The sequence below is a fragment of the Ochotona princeps genome, chromosome 26 (genome assembly GCF_030435755.1).
Source record: "Ochotona princeps isolate mOchPri1 chromosome 26, mOchPri1.hap1, whole genome shotgun sequence".
NCBI lineage: Eukaryota > Metazoa > Chordata > Mammalia > Lagomorpha > Ochotonidae > Ochotona > Ochotona princeps.
The window spans coordinates 26165995-26185271 of NC_080857.1; the positions used below are offsets into that span (position 1 = coordinate 26165995).

The 19277-nt window shown below is 47.3% G+C and overlaps 1 protein-coding gene across 1 annotated transcript in view; it reads right to left on the reverse strand.

Moving 5' to 3' along the window:
• The window catches only part of MTHFD1 (methylenetetrahydrofolate dehydrogenase, cyclohydrolase and formyltetrahydrofolate synthetase 1), a 76626-nt gene extending 59139 nt beyond the window's left edge, over window positions 1–17487 (reverse strand). Inside the window, exon 1 of the mRNA XM_058655532.1 lies at window positions 17371–17487. Within this exon, the coding sequence (XP_058511515.1) occupies window positions 17371–17411 (41 nt within the window). The 5' untranslated portion in view covers window positions 17412–17487. The remainder of the gene's footprint in view (window positions 1–17370) is intronic.
• Window positions 17488–19277: the final 1790 nt, after the last annotated feature.

Genomic DNA, 19277 nt, shown 5'->3' on the forward strand with positions numbered 1-19277 from the left:
TTGTTAGCTTCGTTTGTCAACCCCCGCAAGTTCAGAGTCATTTATAACCCTAGCGGTTTGTTCTGCTTCAATCTGGTCGCTGCTTCCCACCTGCCCATCGATGCTGTGGTCCACAGTCCTCTCTGCCCGGACAGCAGTGTCTACCTTTTACCTTCCCATCACTCAGTTTTCAATTCAGCAGCCTAACCAATCCTTTAAATATGAAGCTCCAGTGGATGGAAATTCTTTGTCGCTCCTCTCTGCAAATCTGATCTGCCTTTCCAATAAAAATAAATAAAGCTTTAAAAATTTTAAAATCTTCAAAACTCTTCCATGGCTTCCTGTCCATGACCTTTTCTACAGCATGTCTAGAACAACAACCATTTTAAAGCATGCATTAATTAACCACAGCCAGCAGGAACTAGGCAGCTCAGAATGCTAAAGCAACAGGTAGAAATTTTTCTGCTCTGCTGAGAGTGGAGTAGGGGGAAATACCAAGACACTTGCAACCCGGCCTGAGTAAATTTCTTTAAAGATTTTTCTCTATTGGCTAGGCCTAACATATAAAGCATAAAAATGAAAGCCAGGTATTAGCTATGTCTGAAGTTAAAAAATTTAAAAGAGGAACATGGGGGAGAAAAAGCCAACACCTTATCCATCTTTTAAAGTTGTAATCAATTAGATGGTGGGATACTCTTTAGTTTTTACAGCCCATGTTTCCAGGAAGTTTAAATGCTGTAACAGGGGCCCGGTGGCGTGGCCTAGAGGCTAAAGTCCTCGCCTTGAACACGCCGGGATCCTATATGGGCGCTGGTTCTAATCCCAGCTGCTTCACTTCCCATCCAGCTCCCTGCTTGTGGCCTGGGAAAGCAGTGGAGGACGGCCCAAAAACTTGGGACCCTGCACCCGCATGGGAGGCCTGGAAGAGGTTCCTGGTTCCTGGCTTCGGATTGGCGCAGCACCGGTCGTTGCGGTCACTTGGGGTGTGAATCATTGGACAAAGATCTTCCGCTCTGTCTCTCCTCCTCTCTGTATATCTTCCTTTCCAATAAAAATAAATAAATCTTTAAAATAAATAAAGAAATAACTGCTTCCTAACCACTCAAATTTTCCCACTCATCAGAAACTTCCTGAAATTGTAGGCACATCCGATTTCTATCCATAGCCCATGGATTCCATCCTCTTGGTGAAGATTCCAGACCAAAGGGAGGCCAAAACAAACGCTGCTGATCCCTGAATGGCAGGACTTCCCACAATGGGGTCAGCCCAAATTCCACCAACAGCCCCTGAAATCTGTAGAATGCCACTGATCCTGGTTCAAAACAAAACAAAACACCACAGCAGCAAGCCACTAAAGTCTTTCTGGTACTTACTATTAGCAAAAAATAATCACATTCAATTATATATGATAGGAAAAGAACACAGTAACAGACCTAGATGCAATTGTAAGTAAGTTGCTACTGGCATCTAGTGGGAAGCAGCCTCCAATGCAACTAAGCACCAATAACGCACAGAATAGCCCAGAGACAAAGAATTGTCCAATGCAAATGCAGACGCTGCCCAAGGCTGAGGAACCCTACTGCAGCCTACTGAAATGTAATGTCTGCGGTTATCTTAAATTCCTATGGGGCCGAAATTGAGATGGAAATAATAATCTCTACTTCTCCAAGTTTGTTTGAACTTCTATAGGTAAGACTCGTCTTAGTTCCTCCAAGGTAACTTCTACCACATATAATTCTAAAATCAAAGTCAATGCGTAAATCCACAGGGACAAAGAATCACCTTAAGAGTTCTAGTCACATAGTTCAACATCCCCTGACCATCACTCTCAAATCGTTCACCTCAAGTCTTACCTCGTCTACTATTTTTATTCTTTTAAAGATGTATTTATTTATTTATTTATTTTAAGATTTTATTATTATTGGAAAGCCGGATATACAGAGAGGAGGAGAGACAGAGAGGAAGATCTTCCATCCGATGTTTCACTCCCCAAGTGAGCCGCAACGGACTGGTACGCGCCAATCCGATGCCGGGACCAGGAACCTCTTCCAGGTCTCCCACGCGGGTGCAGGGTGCCAAAGCTTTGGGCCGTCCTCGACTGCTTTCCCAGGCCACAAGCAGGGAGCTGGATGGGAAGTGGAGCAGCCGGGATTAGAACCGGCGCCCATATGGGATCCCGGGGCTTTCAAGGCGAGGACTTTAGCCTCTAGGCCACGCCGCCGGGCCCAAAAGATGTATTTATTTTTATTGGAAAGGCAGATTTACAGAGAGAAAGAGAGACAGAAGGATCTTACATCTGATGGTTCACTACCCAAGTGGCCGCAATAGTTGGAGTTGAGCCAAACCAAAGCCAGGAACCAGGAGCCTCTTCCAGGTCTCCCACACGGGTGTAGGGTCCCAAAGCTTTGGGCCGTCCTCCACTGCTCTCCCAGGCCACATGCAAGGAGCTGGATGGGAAGTGGAGCAGCAAGGATTTAACTAACCACTGAGCCATTGCAACAGGCCCATACCCATTTACTCTTGATAGAGTTCACTACCAATTCCAATTGGTTCTGTTGAACATGATGATTCAGTTTCAAATCTTTGACATTTTAACACAGAGGAAAAAAATTGGTAAAATATGACATAGTGATTTAGGTCAAGGAGGCAGCAAAGAGGATTAAAACTAAACAGCGGGCCCGGCAGCATGGCCTAGCAACTAAAGTCCTCACCTTGAACACGCCCGGGATCCCATACGGGCTCTGGTTCTAATCCCAGCAGCTCCACTTCCCATCCAGCTCCCTGTTTGTGGCCTGGGAAAGCAGTCGAGGATGTCCCAAAGCTTTGGGACCCTGCACCCGCGTGGGAAACCTGGAAGAGGTTCCTGGTTCCCGGCATCGGATTGGCGCAGCTCCAGCCATTGTGGCTCACTTGGGGAGTGAATCATCAGATGGAAGATCTTCCTCTCTGTCTCTCCTCCTCTCTGTATATCTGACTTTGTAATGAAAATAAATAAATATTTTTTAAAAAAAACTAAACAGCTTAGAAATGTGCTCAATGAAACAGCCATTAGACAACAGAACTGCTGAAATGTTGCACAAGTTTAGAGTAATTCCCAAAGGAAGGCGCATTGAAGAAAAACAGCAACAAGAACAAGAAGAGAGAAAAAGGGAGAGAGGGAAGGAGGGAGGGAGAGAAAGAGGAAGAGAAAGAAAAAGAGAAAGAGAAACAGAAAGAGAAAGAGAGGAAGGAAGGAAGGAAGGAAGGAAGAAAGAAATGCAACAACCCTTAGGCAAAAAAGGAAGAGCATCCATCTTCAAGGTTTAAGAAATGCGGTCAGCATTGAGGCTCAACAGGCTAGTCTTCCAGCAAGTAATAGTATCCCATATGGGAAATAATTCATGTCCCAGCTGCTCCATTTCCCATCCATCTCCTTGCTAATGGCCTGGGAAAAGCATCAGGAAGATGGTTCAAGTCCTTGGGCACAGGCCACCCATGTGGAAGACCTGGCCGAAGCTCCTGGCTTCCCCCAGGCTCAGCAGTAACTGATGTAGCCATTTGAGGAGTGAACCAGTGGATAGATCTCATTCTCTTCGTCTTTCCTCTCTCTCTGTGTGTAATTCTACCTTTCAAACAAATGAATAAATCTTTTTTTTTAATAAAAAGTTATTGCATGCTTCACTGAAAATGTATATTGTTGGGGCTGGCAGAGTAGCATAGCACATTAAGCTGCCACTTGTGACACCAGCCAAGTCCTGCTGTTCTGTTTCCAATCCAGCTCCCAGTTAATGCATCTGGGAAGGCAGCAGAAGATGACCAAGTAGCTGGGCTTCAGCCACACATGCAGAAGACACGGATGAACTTTTTGGCGCCTGGCTTCCTACCAGCCCACACTTGGCTCATGCGGCCATTTGAGCAATGAACCATCAGATAGAAAATTTCCTCTGCCTCTCCCTCTCTCTGTAACTTTGTTCCTTTTCTTTCTTTTTTAAAGGCTGTTAGAGACAGAGATGGAAAGAGACATCTTCTATGTGCTGATTCTCTCCCTAAGTGGCTGCAACAGCCAGAGCTGGGCCAAGCCAAATCCAGGAGCTAGGACCGTCTCTGGATCTCCCACATGGGTGCAGGGGTCCAAGGACTTAAGCCATCCTCTGCTACTTTCTCAGGCCATCAGCAGGGAGCTGGATGGGAAGTGGATTAGCTGGGACTCAGATCAGCACCCATATGGGAGGCAGAAGCTTAACTTACTTCACCATGGCGTTGGCCCCATAACTCTGCCTTTCAAGTAAATATACAACAGGTCAATATTTTTTAAAAAAGAAAATTCATAATGTAAAGTTCTCCTATTCAACTCATTCTCAAAGACCTAAAAAGGGGGAAAGTACATTGCTTGCTATTTATGACATGAAAATAGGTCACATTTTTAAGACATGCTCTGATTCCTACTGAGAATAAAGGTCATTGTCAACCCATGTACACAATGACGCCCTATTAGTTTCAAGCTTCCAGATGAGAGTTCATCAACATTGGCACTACTGACATTTGGACTAGACATTCTTTTTTTTTTTTTTGTAAGATTTATTTATTCTTATTGGAAAGTCAGATATACAGAGAGGAAGAGAAACAGAGAGGAAGATCTTCCGTCCGATGATCCACTCCCCAAGTGGCTGCAACGGCTGGAGCTGAGCCAATCCAAAGCCAGGAGCCTGGAGCCTCTTCTGGGTCTCCCACACAGGTGCAGGGTCCCAAAGCTTTGGGTCATCCTCGACTGCTTTCCCAGGCCACAAGCAGGGAGCTGGATGGGAAGCAGGGCTGGTGGGATTAGAACTGGCGCCCATATAGGATCCCAGGAATGCCAGGTGAGCACCTTAAGCATGACGCCATCACACTGGGCCCTGGACCAGACATTCTTGCAGGGAGTGGTGACAGGCATATCCTGTGCACTTCACAATACTTAACAGCATCCTTGGCTTCCACCTCTAGTTGCCAATGGTTTTCAACCCCTCTCCCCACTAGGACAACCAAAGTCTCCAGACACTTAACACTCAGGAAGTCAGGGGAAAAAAAAATCACCCCTGCTTGGGTAATACTGATTTAAACGAATAAACAGAGACAGGGAACTAGGCTGAGTTGGTGGAGAATGATTTCATGAAATTTAGGATTGTAAAAGTGGATTACAAACTCATCAAAATCAACAATAGTAGAGCACCTTTAGACTTCTGGACATGTGACGATGTGTGATCCATCCCTGACCAATGTGCTCCCAACCCCCACTTCCCTGCCCAGGAAGGCTGGGGGTGACAGCACCATCACTCAGCACCAACAAATACTTAGGTCCTTACCAGCCACACTGGAGACTCAAACTGAGGTCCTCGCTCCTAACTTGAGCTTGGCCCGGCCCCAGCTGTTACTGGTTTTAGTGGGCTTAACTAAGGTATCAGAGATCTCTGGCCCTCTCTGTCTCTCTGCCCTTCAAATAAATAATCTTTAAAATACATAAATTCATATTTAATTCTATTTATTTGAGAGATTGATATCTCCCGTAAAATGGTTTACTTCCCAAATGCCTAGACAGGCCTAACCAAGAACTCAATCCAGGTTTCCCATGGGAGTGGTAGATATTGAGCCAATACCACTGCCTCCCAGGATACGCATTAGCAGGAAGCGGAAAAGAGAGCTGAGCTTAAAATTCAGGTGATCCAATATGGGACACAGGTGCCCCCATTAAACAGCATCATAATGCTATGCCAAGTGCTCACCCTCCTTTCTGCTTTTAGATGAGACTAAAGGAACTATTTAGATAGAAAGGACTCGGTTACTTATTAAGTTGAGACTAGCATTAGCACCAACAATCATTTATCCCATAAGTCAACATGGCAGTGCAGATTCAGTTCCTGACACACCCCTTATCAAAATTCCACCCTGATCTCCTGAAAGCCGGGTCCTCCTGCCCAGGCTTGCAGCAAAGAACTTTTCATCAGAAAATAATGTTTGGGCCCAATACAGCAGCCTAATGGCTAAAAACCTCACCTTGTACTCACCCAGATCCTGCATGCGTGCAGGTTCACGTTCCAGCTGCTCCACTTCCCTTCCAGCTCCCTGCTTGTGGCCTGGGAAAGCAGTCAAGGACGGCCTAAAGCCTTGGGATGCTGCATCCATGTGGAAGACCATGAAAAGGCTCCTGGCTTTGAATCAGCTTAGCTCTAGCCATTGCAGCCACTTGGGGACTGAACCAGCAGATGCAAGATCTTTCTCTCTGCCTCTCCTTCTCTCTGTAAATTCAACTTTCCAATAATAAAATAAAGAAGGAAAACAATGCTTAGCCAGTTGGCCACTCTTAAGCCCAAATGGGACTAGAATGGCTTTCTGAAGACAAATCCATTTGGGTATTTTCTAGGTAGATCAGATAATCCATTTCCTGGATCCCAAGCTGGGGTGATTTTTTGTTGGGGGAGAGTGCTCTTTGGCAAGAAAGTAACAAGTCCTTGGAAAGGAAGGCAAATGCACTATTTAGTGTCCACCACTAGCCTCGGAACTCTTGGCCAAGATCCTTCTGGCTAAAGTCCCTTAAACTGCCTGTGGCTCTGGGAACCACACTCCTTGAAGCTCCAGGACTCGGAGGATGCCAGGAATCACTGATAAAGAGAAACCCTTCAGGGCAACACAATGCAGGGCGAGAGGCGCCCTCTGTATGGGCATCAGTCCTCAGAGGACAGACGTGTAACCAGAGGCACACAGGATTCTTCTGAGCCACACACCTTCTCTTGCATCCTCAGGTAGTCAGCATCACTCCCACAGTCCCAACTGCGAGGGAAAGCTCACTCTCCTTCCCAAGCCCACACAAGCAGCTCTTCCCCCGGAACCTCCATCCTACTCCACTGCAGGAGAGGGGAGCTCCTTCTCTCTGCTCCAGGAGCCTTTTTATTTTTTAGAGAGGCAGAAATATACAGAGAAAGCACCTTGCCACCAGTTCACTCCTCCAAATGCCTGTGACAGCCTGGAACCAGGAAATCAATCTTGAGTTTCCCACTTAGATGATACTGACAGTCATATAGCCTACGACTGTTGCCTCTCTGGGTACACATTAGCAGCAAGACAGAATTGAGAGCAGAACTGGAAAGCAATACCAGGCATTCTGTTAGGAAATGTAATGTCTTTTTTTTTTTTAAAGATTTATTTATTTTTATTGAAAGGCAGATATACAGAGGAGGAGAGACAGAGAGGAAGATCTTCCGTCTGATGATCCACTTCCCAAGTGACCACAATGGCTGGAGCTGAGCCGATCCGAAGTCAGCAGCCTGGAGCTCTTCTGGGTCTCCCACGTGGGTGCAGGGTGCCAAAGCGGTGGGCCGTCCTCGACTGCTTTCCCAGGCCACAAGCAGGGAGCTGGATGGGAAGTGGAGCTGCCGAGATTAGAACCGGCGCCCATATGGGATCCCGGGGCTTTCAAGGTGAGGACTTTAGCCGCTAGGCCACGCCGCCGGGCCCGAAATGTAAGGTCTTAATGGCAACATTGAATGTCCCCAGAAAACTGTTCATGCAAATGGAAACACAGGGGACCACACACTCCTGTTAATGAACAGGGACAATTCTGTGAGGGCCGTATCCCGTGTCAGGGCTCTCACTGGTCCATGAGCACCGTACTTGATGGCCAGCACTGGACTTTGCCCTACTGCAACTCCAGCCTTTCGAACAGTCTGGCCAATGGCCTCCTGGAGGCTGAGTAGGAAGTCCCAGGTCTCGGGAGCTCCCACATGCTCTCCCAATCAAGCCCCCATCAACACTGCTATGCAATTCAAGCTTCCATGGAACTTGTGAGCAACCACAAATGATCAGCAAAATCTTTGGACAGATGACACAGCCTCCTGTTATTTCACCTACGAGAGAGAGTTTGGGGTTCATCCAGGAGCCAGGAGACCTGTCCTCCACCAGGGTGAACAGATATCTTGTACACAAATGGTTCTTCTAGCCAAGGTTCCAAACGCCCATTTTAAGAATCAAGATTATACACCATTTCCCAAAGATACAGACTGGATAAGCACAAACATCATTGATTTATTCCACAAGGAGCTTCAAGCTTACAGTGCGCTAGCCAGGAACTGCTCTAAATGCTCTACAAGGAGTAACTCCTCCAACAACTTTGAGTTAGGTCTCACTACCAAAATATTCAGACGAGGAAGCAAAGGTACAAAGAGGTAAATTAAATTACCTAATGAGCCACAGAGGGCGGAGCAGCACTATGATTAAATACAAGGATAGCACCTACATGGCACTTACAATATATCCAATTTGCCTGTAGTCTACAGAGAACCAAGGAGGGCATTAGGCTCAAAGGTGAAGATGTCTGATCATCAGAGTAGCTGTCAGGGTTCAAGCCTCAGCTTCGGCTCCTACATTGGCAGCACACTCAGTGATGACTCAGGCCATGGGATCCCGACTACCACGTGGGAACCCTGGGTTGAGTTCCTTGCTCCTGGTTTTGGCTCAGTCAGCCACAACACTGTGTGCACTTGGGGTAGTGGACCAGCAGGTAGGAGATCTTGGTATCTGTCTCTCTGCCTCGTGGACAAACACAAATTTTAAGAATCAAAGCAGCTAGTCCCAGTGACCCACTAAGCAGTAAACCATCTGTCCTTTCACAATCAATCTGTTTTAAAAGGAGATTTAACTGAGAAAATGCCCCTGGTGGGGAGAACAAAGAAAAGTGAAAACTAAACACATTATATACAATATGGTAGGGCCCACTTTAACAGGCAAATAAAGGGCCCTGCATGATGGCTTAGCGGATGAATCCTTACCTTGCACATGCTGGGATCCCATATGGGCACCAGTTCATACCCCAGCTCCTCCACTTCCCATCCAGCTCCCTGCTTGTGACTTGGGAAAGCAGTGGAGGACGGCCCAAAGCCTTGGGACCCTGCACCCGCATGGGAGACCTGGAAGAGGTTCCTGGCTCCTGGCTTAAGATTGGCTCAGCTCTGGCTGTTGCAGCCAGAACATCTTTCTGTTCCTTCTCTGTAAATCTGCCTTTCCAATAAAAATAAATAAATCTTTAAAAAAAAAAAAAAAGGAAGAGACAAACATTATATTTCTCAGTCTGAAAACTCAAGCGAGGTGGTTCTTTCATTGCCATGTAATCTACACTGCTCTCTTTGTATCATCTCTTAACATATCCTACCCTATGCCTGGGGCTGCTTTCATAAACACTGTCACCTTCTTTTTGTTCTTTCTTTATTCTAAGAATAAAGAATTACTATTCTAATTTTTTAAATTATTTAAATTAATTTGAAAAATTTAAAAATTAGTCTAATATTTTTATTGCAAAGTCAGACTTACAGAGAAACAGAGAGACAGAGAATGATCTTCCATCCTTCTGTCTGCCAGTTCACTCCCCAAATGACCACAATGGCCAGAGCTGAGTCAATCTTAAGCCAGAAGCCAGGAGCTTCTTTCAGGTCTCCAACACAGGTGCAAGGTCCCAAGGCCATGGGCCATCCCCAACTGCTTTCCAGGGACACAAGCAGGGAGCTGCTGGGAAGTGGAGCAACCAGGACATGAACTTGGCTATGGGAGGATTTAGCCACTAGGCTATCATACTGGGCCTACCACCGTCAGTTTCTTCCACTCCAAAACCCTAAGCTCACCAAGGACAATGATTGTTGGCCCCACAGCAGCTGTTTACCAACTGGAGAAGTAGGTCAAAGGTCCCTGACACATGGCCTTGGTCATGGACCCTTTTTCTCATCACACTGGCAGGCTCAGGCCCCACCTCCTCAAATCTTTGCCCATAAATCACTTCTGCCAAAAAGGTGAACTCGTCCCAATTACAATTGCTATGCCATAGAAATTTCTATCTTCCCTGCTTCGGCTTTCACTCTGGCACTTCTCAACTCCTCAGAGTCTCCTTCCCCAATTCTCCCATCTATGGTTAATCAGGACAAAGTTCCCAAGTGTAAGGATTCAGGTTCTTCTGTTCACTGGAAAGTGTCTCTGGGCTCTGAAGATTGCTTGCCCTAAAGGAAATACACAGGTACGTGCTGAATAAGTGACCAAATATCCCAAATAGACACACACTTGTTTCTAATCTCCAAAACTTCCCACAGTGGTTAAAATAAGATTACAACCTCTGTACTCCCTGTAAGGGAGAAATAGAGTTCTGACTCCCAAAGGGAGATAATTTGGCAACTAGAACCATGAGGTAAGCATCCACATGATTCGCAGGGTAGAACAGGCAGAAAGGGGATTGCTGGCAGGATCCAGGCTCCCAAGAAGGAATCCATGGGGAATCTAGTGGGAAAAACAGGGTCGTTGAGAGCTGGGAGTTTGTGAAATTCCTTTGGTAATTTGCAAGTGCCTGAAGGGAAAAACTGGAAAATATCATGTGCTTAGTAAAGAGCTTGGTTCTAGTTGAATTTCTGCCATTAACAGGCTTGGTAACCCTTGGCCAAATCACATCACTTTTCTAGCCTCAACTATATTCTCATCTGCAGGATGGAATGCGGGGAGTGGACTGAATTTTGAAGAAACACTGATGGAATGGTGGAATTCACGCCTGTCTTAGCCTTCCTCCCTCTGGAAACAGATTTTACAATTCAAACAGCGCACTTCAGTATCATAATTCATCCAGAGGAACAGACTGCCCAGAGCACTTGAAGGTTTGCCAGTGTGTCCCAACAGACACGTCGAGAGGTCCAACTGCTGATGGCAACCAAGGAAACTGACATTTTTTAAAAGATTTACTTATTTTTTTATTGGAAAGGCAGATTTTACAGATAGAAAGTGAGACAAAGATCTTCCATCCACTGGTTTGCTCCCCAAGTAGCCACAACAGCCAGACCAGGAGCCAGGCACTTCTTCCAGGTCTCCCACACAAGTGCAGGGTCCCAAGACTTTGGGCTATCCTCTACTGTTTTCCCAGGCCACAGGTAGGGAGTTGGATAGGAAGTAGAGCAGCCAGGATATGAACCAATGCCCACATGGGATCCCAACAGATGCAAGGCCAGGATTTAGCCACCAGGCTATAGAGCAGGTTCCGGAAACTGACTTCAAACTTGGGAATGGAGGCACTTACCACAGTGCAGAATCCCCGGCTGCAAGTGGAGAAACTCGCTGTTCCTTGCCCATCAGGAATATCCTTGGCCTTTAAAAACGGCAGGGACGCCCCACTCTGAGCCTCCACCTGCAATCCAGAGTGCTCAAGCCATGAGGCCCACCTGCTGGCTCAGGACTGCCCCACAGCCCAGAGGAAACAGTGACCGTGCAGCCTCAGCACACGGAAGCTGAAGGACTGTCCTACCCCAGGGCTTAGACAGAATGCTTCCCTTGCAAGGGCTACCGTAAACATGCAACACCAGCTCCCGCAGTCAAACTCCGTAGGAAGAACCAAGAGCCAAGGTGCAGCTGTGTCTCAAAGAGCAATTCTTATTAAACACATTCAGGAAAACTTTCAGGCCAAGAGAAATGGCTCAATGGCTAAATTATTGTCTTGCATATCCAGGATCCTACAGGGGTGCCAGTTCGTGTCCCAACTCCTTTACTTCCCATCCAGTTCCCTGCTTGTGGCCTGGGAAAGCAGTCGAGGACAGCCCAAAGTGTTGGGACCCTGTACCCACGTGGGATACCCAGAAAAAGCTCCTGGCTCCTGGCTTTGGATTGGCTCAGCTCTAGCTGTTGTGGCTACCTGGGAAGTAAACCAGCAGATGGAAGATCTTCCCCTCCCTCTCGCACTCTAACCTCACCTTAAATAATAGGCAAATCAATTTTTTAAAAGCTTTTAAGAGGTATGTAAAACAACGCTGGGGACCAGTGTTGTGGCCCAGTGAGTTAAGCTGCCACCTGAGTTACTGCCTCCCATAGAAGCACTGGCTGTGTCCCAGCTGCTCCACTTCACATCCAGCTCCCTGCTAATGCACCTGAGAAAGCAGCAGAAGAGAACCCAAGTGTTCGGGTGGCCTTCCAGGTTCCTGGCAGTGGCCTGAATCTGCCCCAGCAGGTGTAGCCTTGTGCAGAACGAACCATGGATGCTCACTCACTCCTGCTCTCTCTGCAACTATTCCTTCCAAATAAACAAGCTTTTTTATTTTTAATGACAATGAATCAAATATTTTTAAAGATGTTAACTACTAATTGATCATTAATACATCAAGGAGGTGTTGAACACATACTATGTACCAGAAACAACTTGGAATGCTCTTTTTTTTAAGAACTCCTTTAACTCTCCTAAGAACTCAACAGCCTAAATCATATTTTTACTTGAAATTTGGGGAAACTCTGGCATAGGCGGGACAATTTGCTCGAAGTCATACAAGGAGCAAAGCCAAAGGGGATTTCTAGGTATTTTGGATATAAGTAAGACAGTGCATTTACCTGCCCTGCGGGTTTTACAAACATGAATGTGCTCTCCACTCGACCACACATAACCGGTGAGCACCATTCTCGTTAGTCTGCAAGGAGGAAACCTAGATCAGCTCCTCACACTCATGTCTTTCTTTTTTGTAATAATAAATTCATTTTATTTTTGATTATGCTTACATAGTTGAGAAGGATGCATGCCCATGTGGGTCACCAATTAGGCAAGGAAGGGTCAAGGAATGGAGCCAAGTGGATCAGACAATCTCCCTTTTTCTTCCCGTATCTGGGGAGAGTGGAAACAGAAGGGGAGAGGGCCGCTCCCAGCAGCCCAACCGCATCCGTATCCCGGGATGGGGAATGGCCACCCAATGTCATCCCAGGGTCCCTGGATCTGAGGATACTGCTTAAATGCTTTTGATAGTTCAAAGATGCTGTTGAAGTCATCACTCTCCACCCAAGGCCAACTTGCTGACACAGTCCACCTCAGAGACGAGATTTGCCCGGACACTCACTGTCAAAGCTTGACCGGGAGAGCTGTCACCTGGTCAGCTCTCTCCCAAGCCCCATCTCATAGGAAAACCAATGGATGTGTTCATTAGGCCCAGCCTAATCCTGCCCACCACACACCTGGCCCTCCAAAACACCAATTAATGCCTAATAATAAAGTCTTTCCAAAAAAAAAAAAAAAAAGGAAAAGCCACTGGTAAAAGTAATATTTTTCAATATATGCAACAAATAGAGAAAAGTCAAGCAAACACAATGAAGTTTAGCAAGCAACACTCAGAAACAAAACTGCCAGAATCTGCATTCTGGCACAGAAGGTAAAACTAACACATCAAAGAATGACACTGGGGTGCTGGCTTAAGCCCAGTCGTTCAATTTTATTTTATTGGAAAGTCAGATATACAGAGGGGAGGAGAGACAGAGAAGAAGATCTTCCATCTGCTGATACACTTCCCAAGCAGCCACAATGGCGGGAGCTGAGCTGATCCGAAGCCAGCAGCCAGGAACCTCTTCCTAGTCTCCCACGTGGGTGCAAGGTCCCAAGGTTTTGGGCTGTCCTCGACTGTTTTCCTAGGCCACAAGCAGGGAGTTGCCAGGATTAGAACTGGCACCCATACGGGATCCTGGCGCATATAAGGCAAGGACTTTAGTGACTAGGCTACTGAGCCGGGCCCCCAGCTGCTTCACTTTTGATCCAGTTGTTTCTTAATGCTCCAGGGAGGGTATCCTGACTCCTGGCTAGCCTTGCCCAGCTCTAGTTGTTGCATTTAGGGAGTAAGCCAGCAAATGAAGATCTCTCTCTGTCTCTCTCTGCAATTCTGTCTTATAAGTAAGTTGTCAACACTTCTATGAAAAGGCATTCAATATCACTACTCATCAGACAAATGCAATTTAAAACTAGTCTATTACCTCACCTCCCTTAGGATGACACTATTCTGAAAAAGACAAATGATAACACATGATGAGAAAGATGGAAGAAAAGGGACCCTTGTACACTGTTGGGGACAAAGGCGACCGGTGCAGCATTCACAGAAATCATAGGGCCACTCCCAAAGAAAGCACAAACAGGACTAGGGCATGAGCCCATGATGCCTCTTAACATACCCAAAGGAGAGGAAATCACAGCCTTGTAAAGATGCTGGCATTCTTACATTCATTGCAGCATGATTCATAATAAGCAAGAAGTGAAAGCATCCTGTTTGCCAATGCATAAATGGGTAAAGAAATAGTATTCAGTCTTAGGAAAGGGATCCTGTTGGGCCCAGTGTGGTAGCCTAGCAGCTAAAGTTCCTGTCTTACAACTGCCAGGATCCCATATCGGTGCCAGTTCGTGTCCCAGCTATCCCGCTTTCCATCCAGCTCGCTGCTTGTGGCCTGGGAAAGCAGTCAAGGACGGTCCAAAGCCTTGGGACCTTGCAACCATGTGGGAGACCGGAGGAGGCTCGGGGCTCCTGGCTTCGGATTGGCTCAGCTCTGGCTGTTGTGGCCATGTGGGGAGTGAATCATGGGATGGAAGATCTTCCTCTCTGTCTCTCCTCCCCTCTGTATATCAGACTTTCCAATAAAAATAAAGTAAGTTAAAAAAAAAAGAGAGATCCTGCCACTTTCCACAGTTTGGACAGAACTGAATGATATTATGTTAAGTGAAATAAGTCAAATACAGACATAAAAGTACTGCATGCTCTCATGCATACAAGGATACTTCAAAGAGACCATGGAGGGCTGGTGCATTGGCTCAGCTAATTAATTCTGTACCATCAAGCGCTGGGAATCCCATATGGGTACCAGTTCACATCCTGGCTGCTCCACTCGCAGCCAGCTTCCTACTTAGGGCCTGGGAAAGCAGCAGAGTACGGCCCAAAGCCTTGGGACCCTGCACCCGTGTGGGAGACCTGGAAGAGGCTCCTGGCTGCTGGCTTCAGATTGGCTCAGCTCCAGCCATTGCAGTCATTTGTGGAGTAGATGGAAGATCTTTCTCTGTCTCTCCTTCTCTCTGTAAGTCTGATCTGCCTTTCCAATTAAAATAAATTAAAAAAAATGAGTTCATGAAAAATGAAATCAAGAGATAATCTTAGTTTAGAGCAAAAAATTTTGAAACTCATACAGAAATTCATGAAAAATACAGATTGCAAAATATTATATAATGACAAAACTTATTGCTCCACAATATATGTTTTAATTCCTTTTTCCATGGACTTTTTGATGTCTTCTCATGTGCGGAATCTAAAAGATCAATATATACAAATTAACAATAAAGCAGTGGGGAGCTGGCATAATGGCTCAATTGACTAATCTTCTGCCTACAAGCACTGGGATCCCACACTACCATTGATTCGTGTCCTTGCTGCCCCACTTGAAATCTAGCTCCCTGCTTATGGCCTGGGAAACTGGTGGAAGATGGCCCAAAGCTTTGGGATGCTGCTCCCACGTGAGAGACCTGGAAGCATCTCCTGGCTTCAGATCAGCTCAGTTCCCACTGTTGTGGTCATTTAGGGAATGAACCTGTGGGTGAAAGATCTTTCTGTGTTTCTCCTTTAAAAAAAAAAAAAAAAAAGAATCATTGAAAAAGAAAGGTTAGCAAGGGTATAGAATGACAGCTAGATATGATGAGATGGAAGTAACAGAGAGAAAGCAGCAGTTCTGTAGAATGAGCAAGACAAGGGACCAACTTACAAGAGAACTGAGGTTGGGCCCTACACATTGGCCTAGCGGCTAAATCCTCACCTTCCAATCACCAGAATCCTAAATGAGTGCCAGCTGGAGCATGAACCAGCACCCACGTGGGATCCCAGCACTTACAAGTTGAGGAATTAGTCTTTGAGCCATCACATTGTCCCTCCCCTTCCTTCCCCTCCCATGCTCTTCCCTTCCCTTCTCTTTTAAGAAAATCACTTGGGGACCTGGCAGCGTGGCCTAGCGGCTAAAGTCCTCACCTCGAACGCCCCGGGATCCCATATGGGCGCCGGTTCTAATCCCGGCAGCTCCACTTCCCATCCAGCTCCCTGCTTGTGGCCTGGGAAAGCAGTCGAGGACGGCCCAAAACCTTGGGACCCTGCACCCGCGTGGGAGACCCAGAAGAGGCTCCAGGTTCCCGGCTTTGGATCGGCATAGCACTGGCCGTGGCGCTCACCTGGGGAGTGAATCATCGGTATATCTGACTTTCTGATAAAAATAAATAAATCTTAAGAAAAAAAAAGAAAAGAAAGAAAATCACTTGGATACCCAAACTGTGATCTGTAGTCCAAAAGTCTAGAGGCTATTTCTAACCAATGAGCAAGATACACCAACATCTGGTTCTACCCACCATCCAGGTCCACCGCCTCTATCTTTCAGGCAAAGCCATTTTGCTCCAGGGCAGGGTTTCCCATCAAGCAATATGTCCCTCAAACACCTCTGCCCAGAAAGTTACTAAATAACTGGTGATCTCAAAGTTCCCAGAGCAAACTCAGTAAGGTCACCCAACAAGCAGGAATGTGGGGCAGTGGGGGGCAGGGAGAGGCACAATATCTCAATTGGCTAAGTGCAGCATCCAAGAAGAGCGCCTCTTTATGTCCTGGCTGCTCCACTTCCCATTCAGCTCTCTGTTTGTGGCCTGGAAGAGCAATGGGAGATATCCCAAAGCCTTGGGGCCCCACATCCGCGTGGGAAATCTGGAAGAAACTCTTGGCTGCAGATTGGCTCAGTTCTGGCCATTGCAGACATTTAGGGAGCAGATGAAAGATCTTTCTCACTGAAAATCTGTCTCTCCAGTAAAAACAAATATTCAAACAAACAAACAACAAAAACAGGAATGTGTTTCCAAGAGTCGACAGGAAATGGAATTAAGAGATGCATTTACTCTGGTGCAAGAAAAAAAAAATTGAAATCCACATATGGTTTCTTTGTGATATGCATTTCCCATGAAGTTTCAGCAAACCCCATGGATTATCTTTTCCTGTGCCTTTTGCCTTCCATCCACCTTCCCAGATACGAAGTTGGGGGAGTTACTTCCTAGTGTTACCACAGCCACAGTTAAGCATTCCGCTCTCCTACAGGGTAGGATAAGTAAAGGTCAAATGGAATGTGGAAACCAGTCAGGGCTCAGGGGCCAACCTGCAAAAATGACTTCTAGAGAGAAGGCTGCTAAAGGGGAGCGCAAGAGTGAAAGGAAGAGTTCATGGGAGCCCACTCAGCCAACACGCCGTAGGTGTAGCGGGACAAACTACAGCCTAGCGGGAGGCCCTCTTGTTAGGTTCCAACACAGTGCAGTCACCACAAACTGTCGGAATCCTTCAGGTGGTGCTCCCGACGGTTGCCTACGGATTCCTCCCAGGAGCCTAGTCAGGGACTCGTCCCCAGAAGCAAGGCAGCCAACGGGCACAGGCACCTGGCAGTTCCCCCTGAAATGGTGGAAGGTGCCAGGGAACCTCCGTCTTCGGATGCAGAGGCGCGAACTTCAGGTGTTACGGGGTCCTCCCTCCCCGCCAAGTGGCCCCCGCAGTTCGCAGGGACCCACGCACCGTCATCAGAGCCCTCAGAGCCCTCGCCTGCACCCCAACAATGATGACAAGTGCTTACGCGGAGACCACCTTCCCGTTCAGGACTTCGGCCGGCGCCATCGCCTTGATTAGGACGCTCCCCACGATGCACGCCACCAAATCCGAGGTTCCACTCTGCTCAGTACGCGGGAACCCACGTGCTCAGCGCGGTCTAGGGTGATCACGCGACTGCGCCTGCGTCCCCCTCCCCTGGAAGCGTCCGCGCGTGCGCTGTCAAGACGGACCAGTTTCTCCTGCCCAGCGGACAGACTGAGGGGCTGAGGTGGGGGTAAAGAGAGGACGAGGGCGAAAGTCAGTGATGACTGGCTGGCGAAAATGATTGGCTGGTGCGAAGAGCCGGTCAGGAGAGGTCTTTGGAATGGGGCGGGATTCCGCGAGTCAGAGGCGGCTGGATTGCAGCCAATCAGAGCGCGGGACTTGGAGGCGGGGCGCGGGTCCGGGAGCGCCGTTTCGCTGGCGCGGGAGGGCTGTGGGCGGGTCCGGGCCCGGGGCTAAAGCTGAGGAGATTCCTGGCTGGGCCCCACTGGTCGCGGTTCTACGCTGGAACCTGGAACCTGGAGCGTGTGCGGCAGCATTTGACCTTATTCACTGGCGCTTCCAAACCCAACCCTGAAGGGTCCAGGATGGGCTGTTGTTCACCCAGGGCAAAAGCCCCGGGCTGGGGCCGGGAGGTGGCGAAGGTGAAGCGCCAGGGTTGCCGGGACTGAGGGAAGGCGGCCACCCGGGACGACCCGGATTGTGCATGCTCCTCCCTGGAAGTTTCTGGGCTCCGAGCGGCCCGTCAGGGTGCAGGCTGAGGCCAGGGGTGCACGCCGTCCACCCTGGGCAACCCGAGACGGGCCCGTGCGCTCCGAGCCCGACTGGAGGACCGAGTTCGAGAAGTCCGCCTTCTCTGCTCTGGAAGCCGGCCTGCGTTCCCCTCGCGCTCAGATTGGACGCTCTAAGCGTCCCGTCGGAGTTTCGAAGGGAAATTGTTGAGATCATCCTGACTGGGTTATTTCTCTAAAGCGGCTCTTGAAGATGGGCTTATTTTGGGCTCATCTATTGAACTGGATTTGTTCGTTTCCGGTAAATTCTGAGGATGTTCCACAATTACACCAATGTGGATTAGAGAATCACCTTTATGTTTCATAATGCTTACGGGTATATACAGGTTAAAAGTCACCATTTTACGCGTACAAATTAATGGGTTTTGTTATATTTAAGTGTTAATGGTAATGTATGAAGAGCTAAGTAATGATGTAGGGAAACATTGGGGAGGGAGAGGGAATTGCGGAGCGGATAGGGAAATCCTGGGCCTATGGAACTGTATCATAAAATAATAATAAGTAAAACTTAAAAAGTTAATGGTAATATAAAAACCTCAACACACACCCCCATGTTCTGTTGTTCCTGAACAAACGAAATTTAAGAGGAAAATTGAATGTTTCTGGCAAGCATGTCTTCTATTATTGATGGTAACTATTTCACCTGTCTTATTTGCTGAGGAACTTTTATAACCCCCTCCTTTTCAGATGGAGAAACAGGTTTTAAAGGGTGGCTTACCAAAAATGTCCTGGGACAGGACCTACGCCAGCACGTTTTAACCTAAAAATTGACTGCCTTTGATGTCTCAACTGACTGGCTTTCAGCTAGCCAGAGGGACTATTTTTGTAAGATGGAATTAAAAATGCTGTTTGCGGAAGCAGGAATGATAGCTCAGTGGCTAATCTTCAACCTCCAAGTGCCAGGATCCCATATGGGTGTTTTTTTTTTTTTTTTTTTTTTTTGAGAGTTATTTATTGTTATTGGAAAGGCAGATACGAACAGAGGAGAGATGGGAAGATCTGTCAGATGATTCGTTCCCTAAGCGTCCACAACAACTGGAGCTGAGCCAATCCGAAGCCAGGAACCTGGAGCCTCTTCCAAGTCTCCCATGTGGGTGCA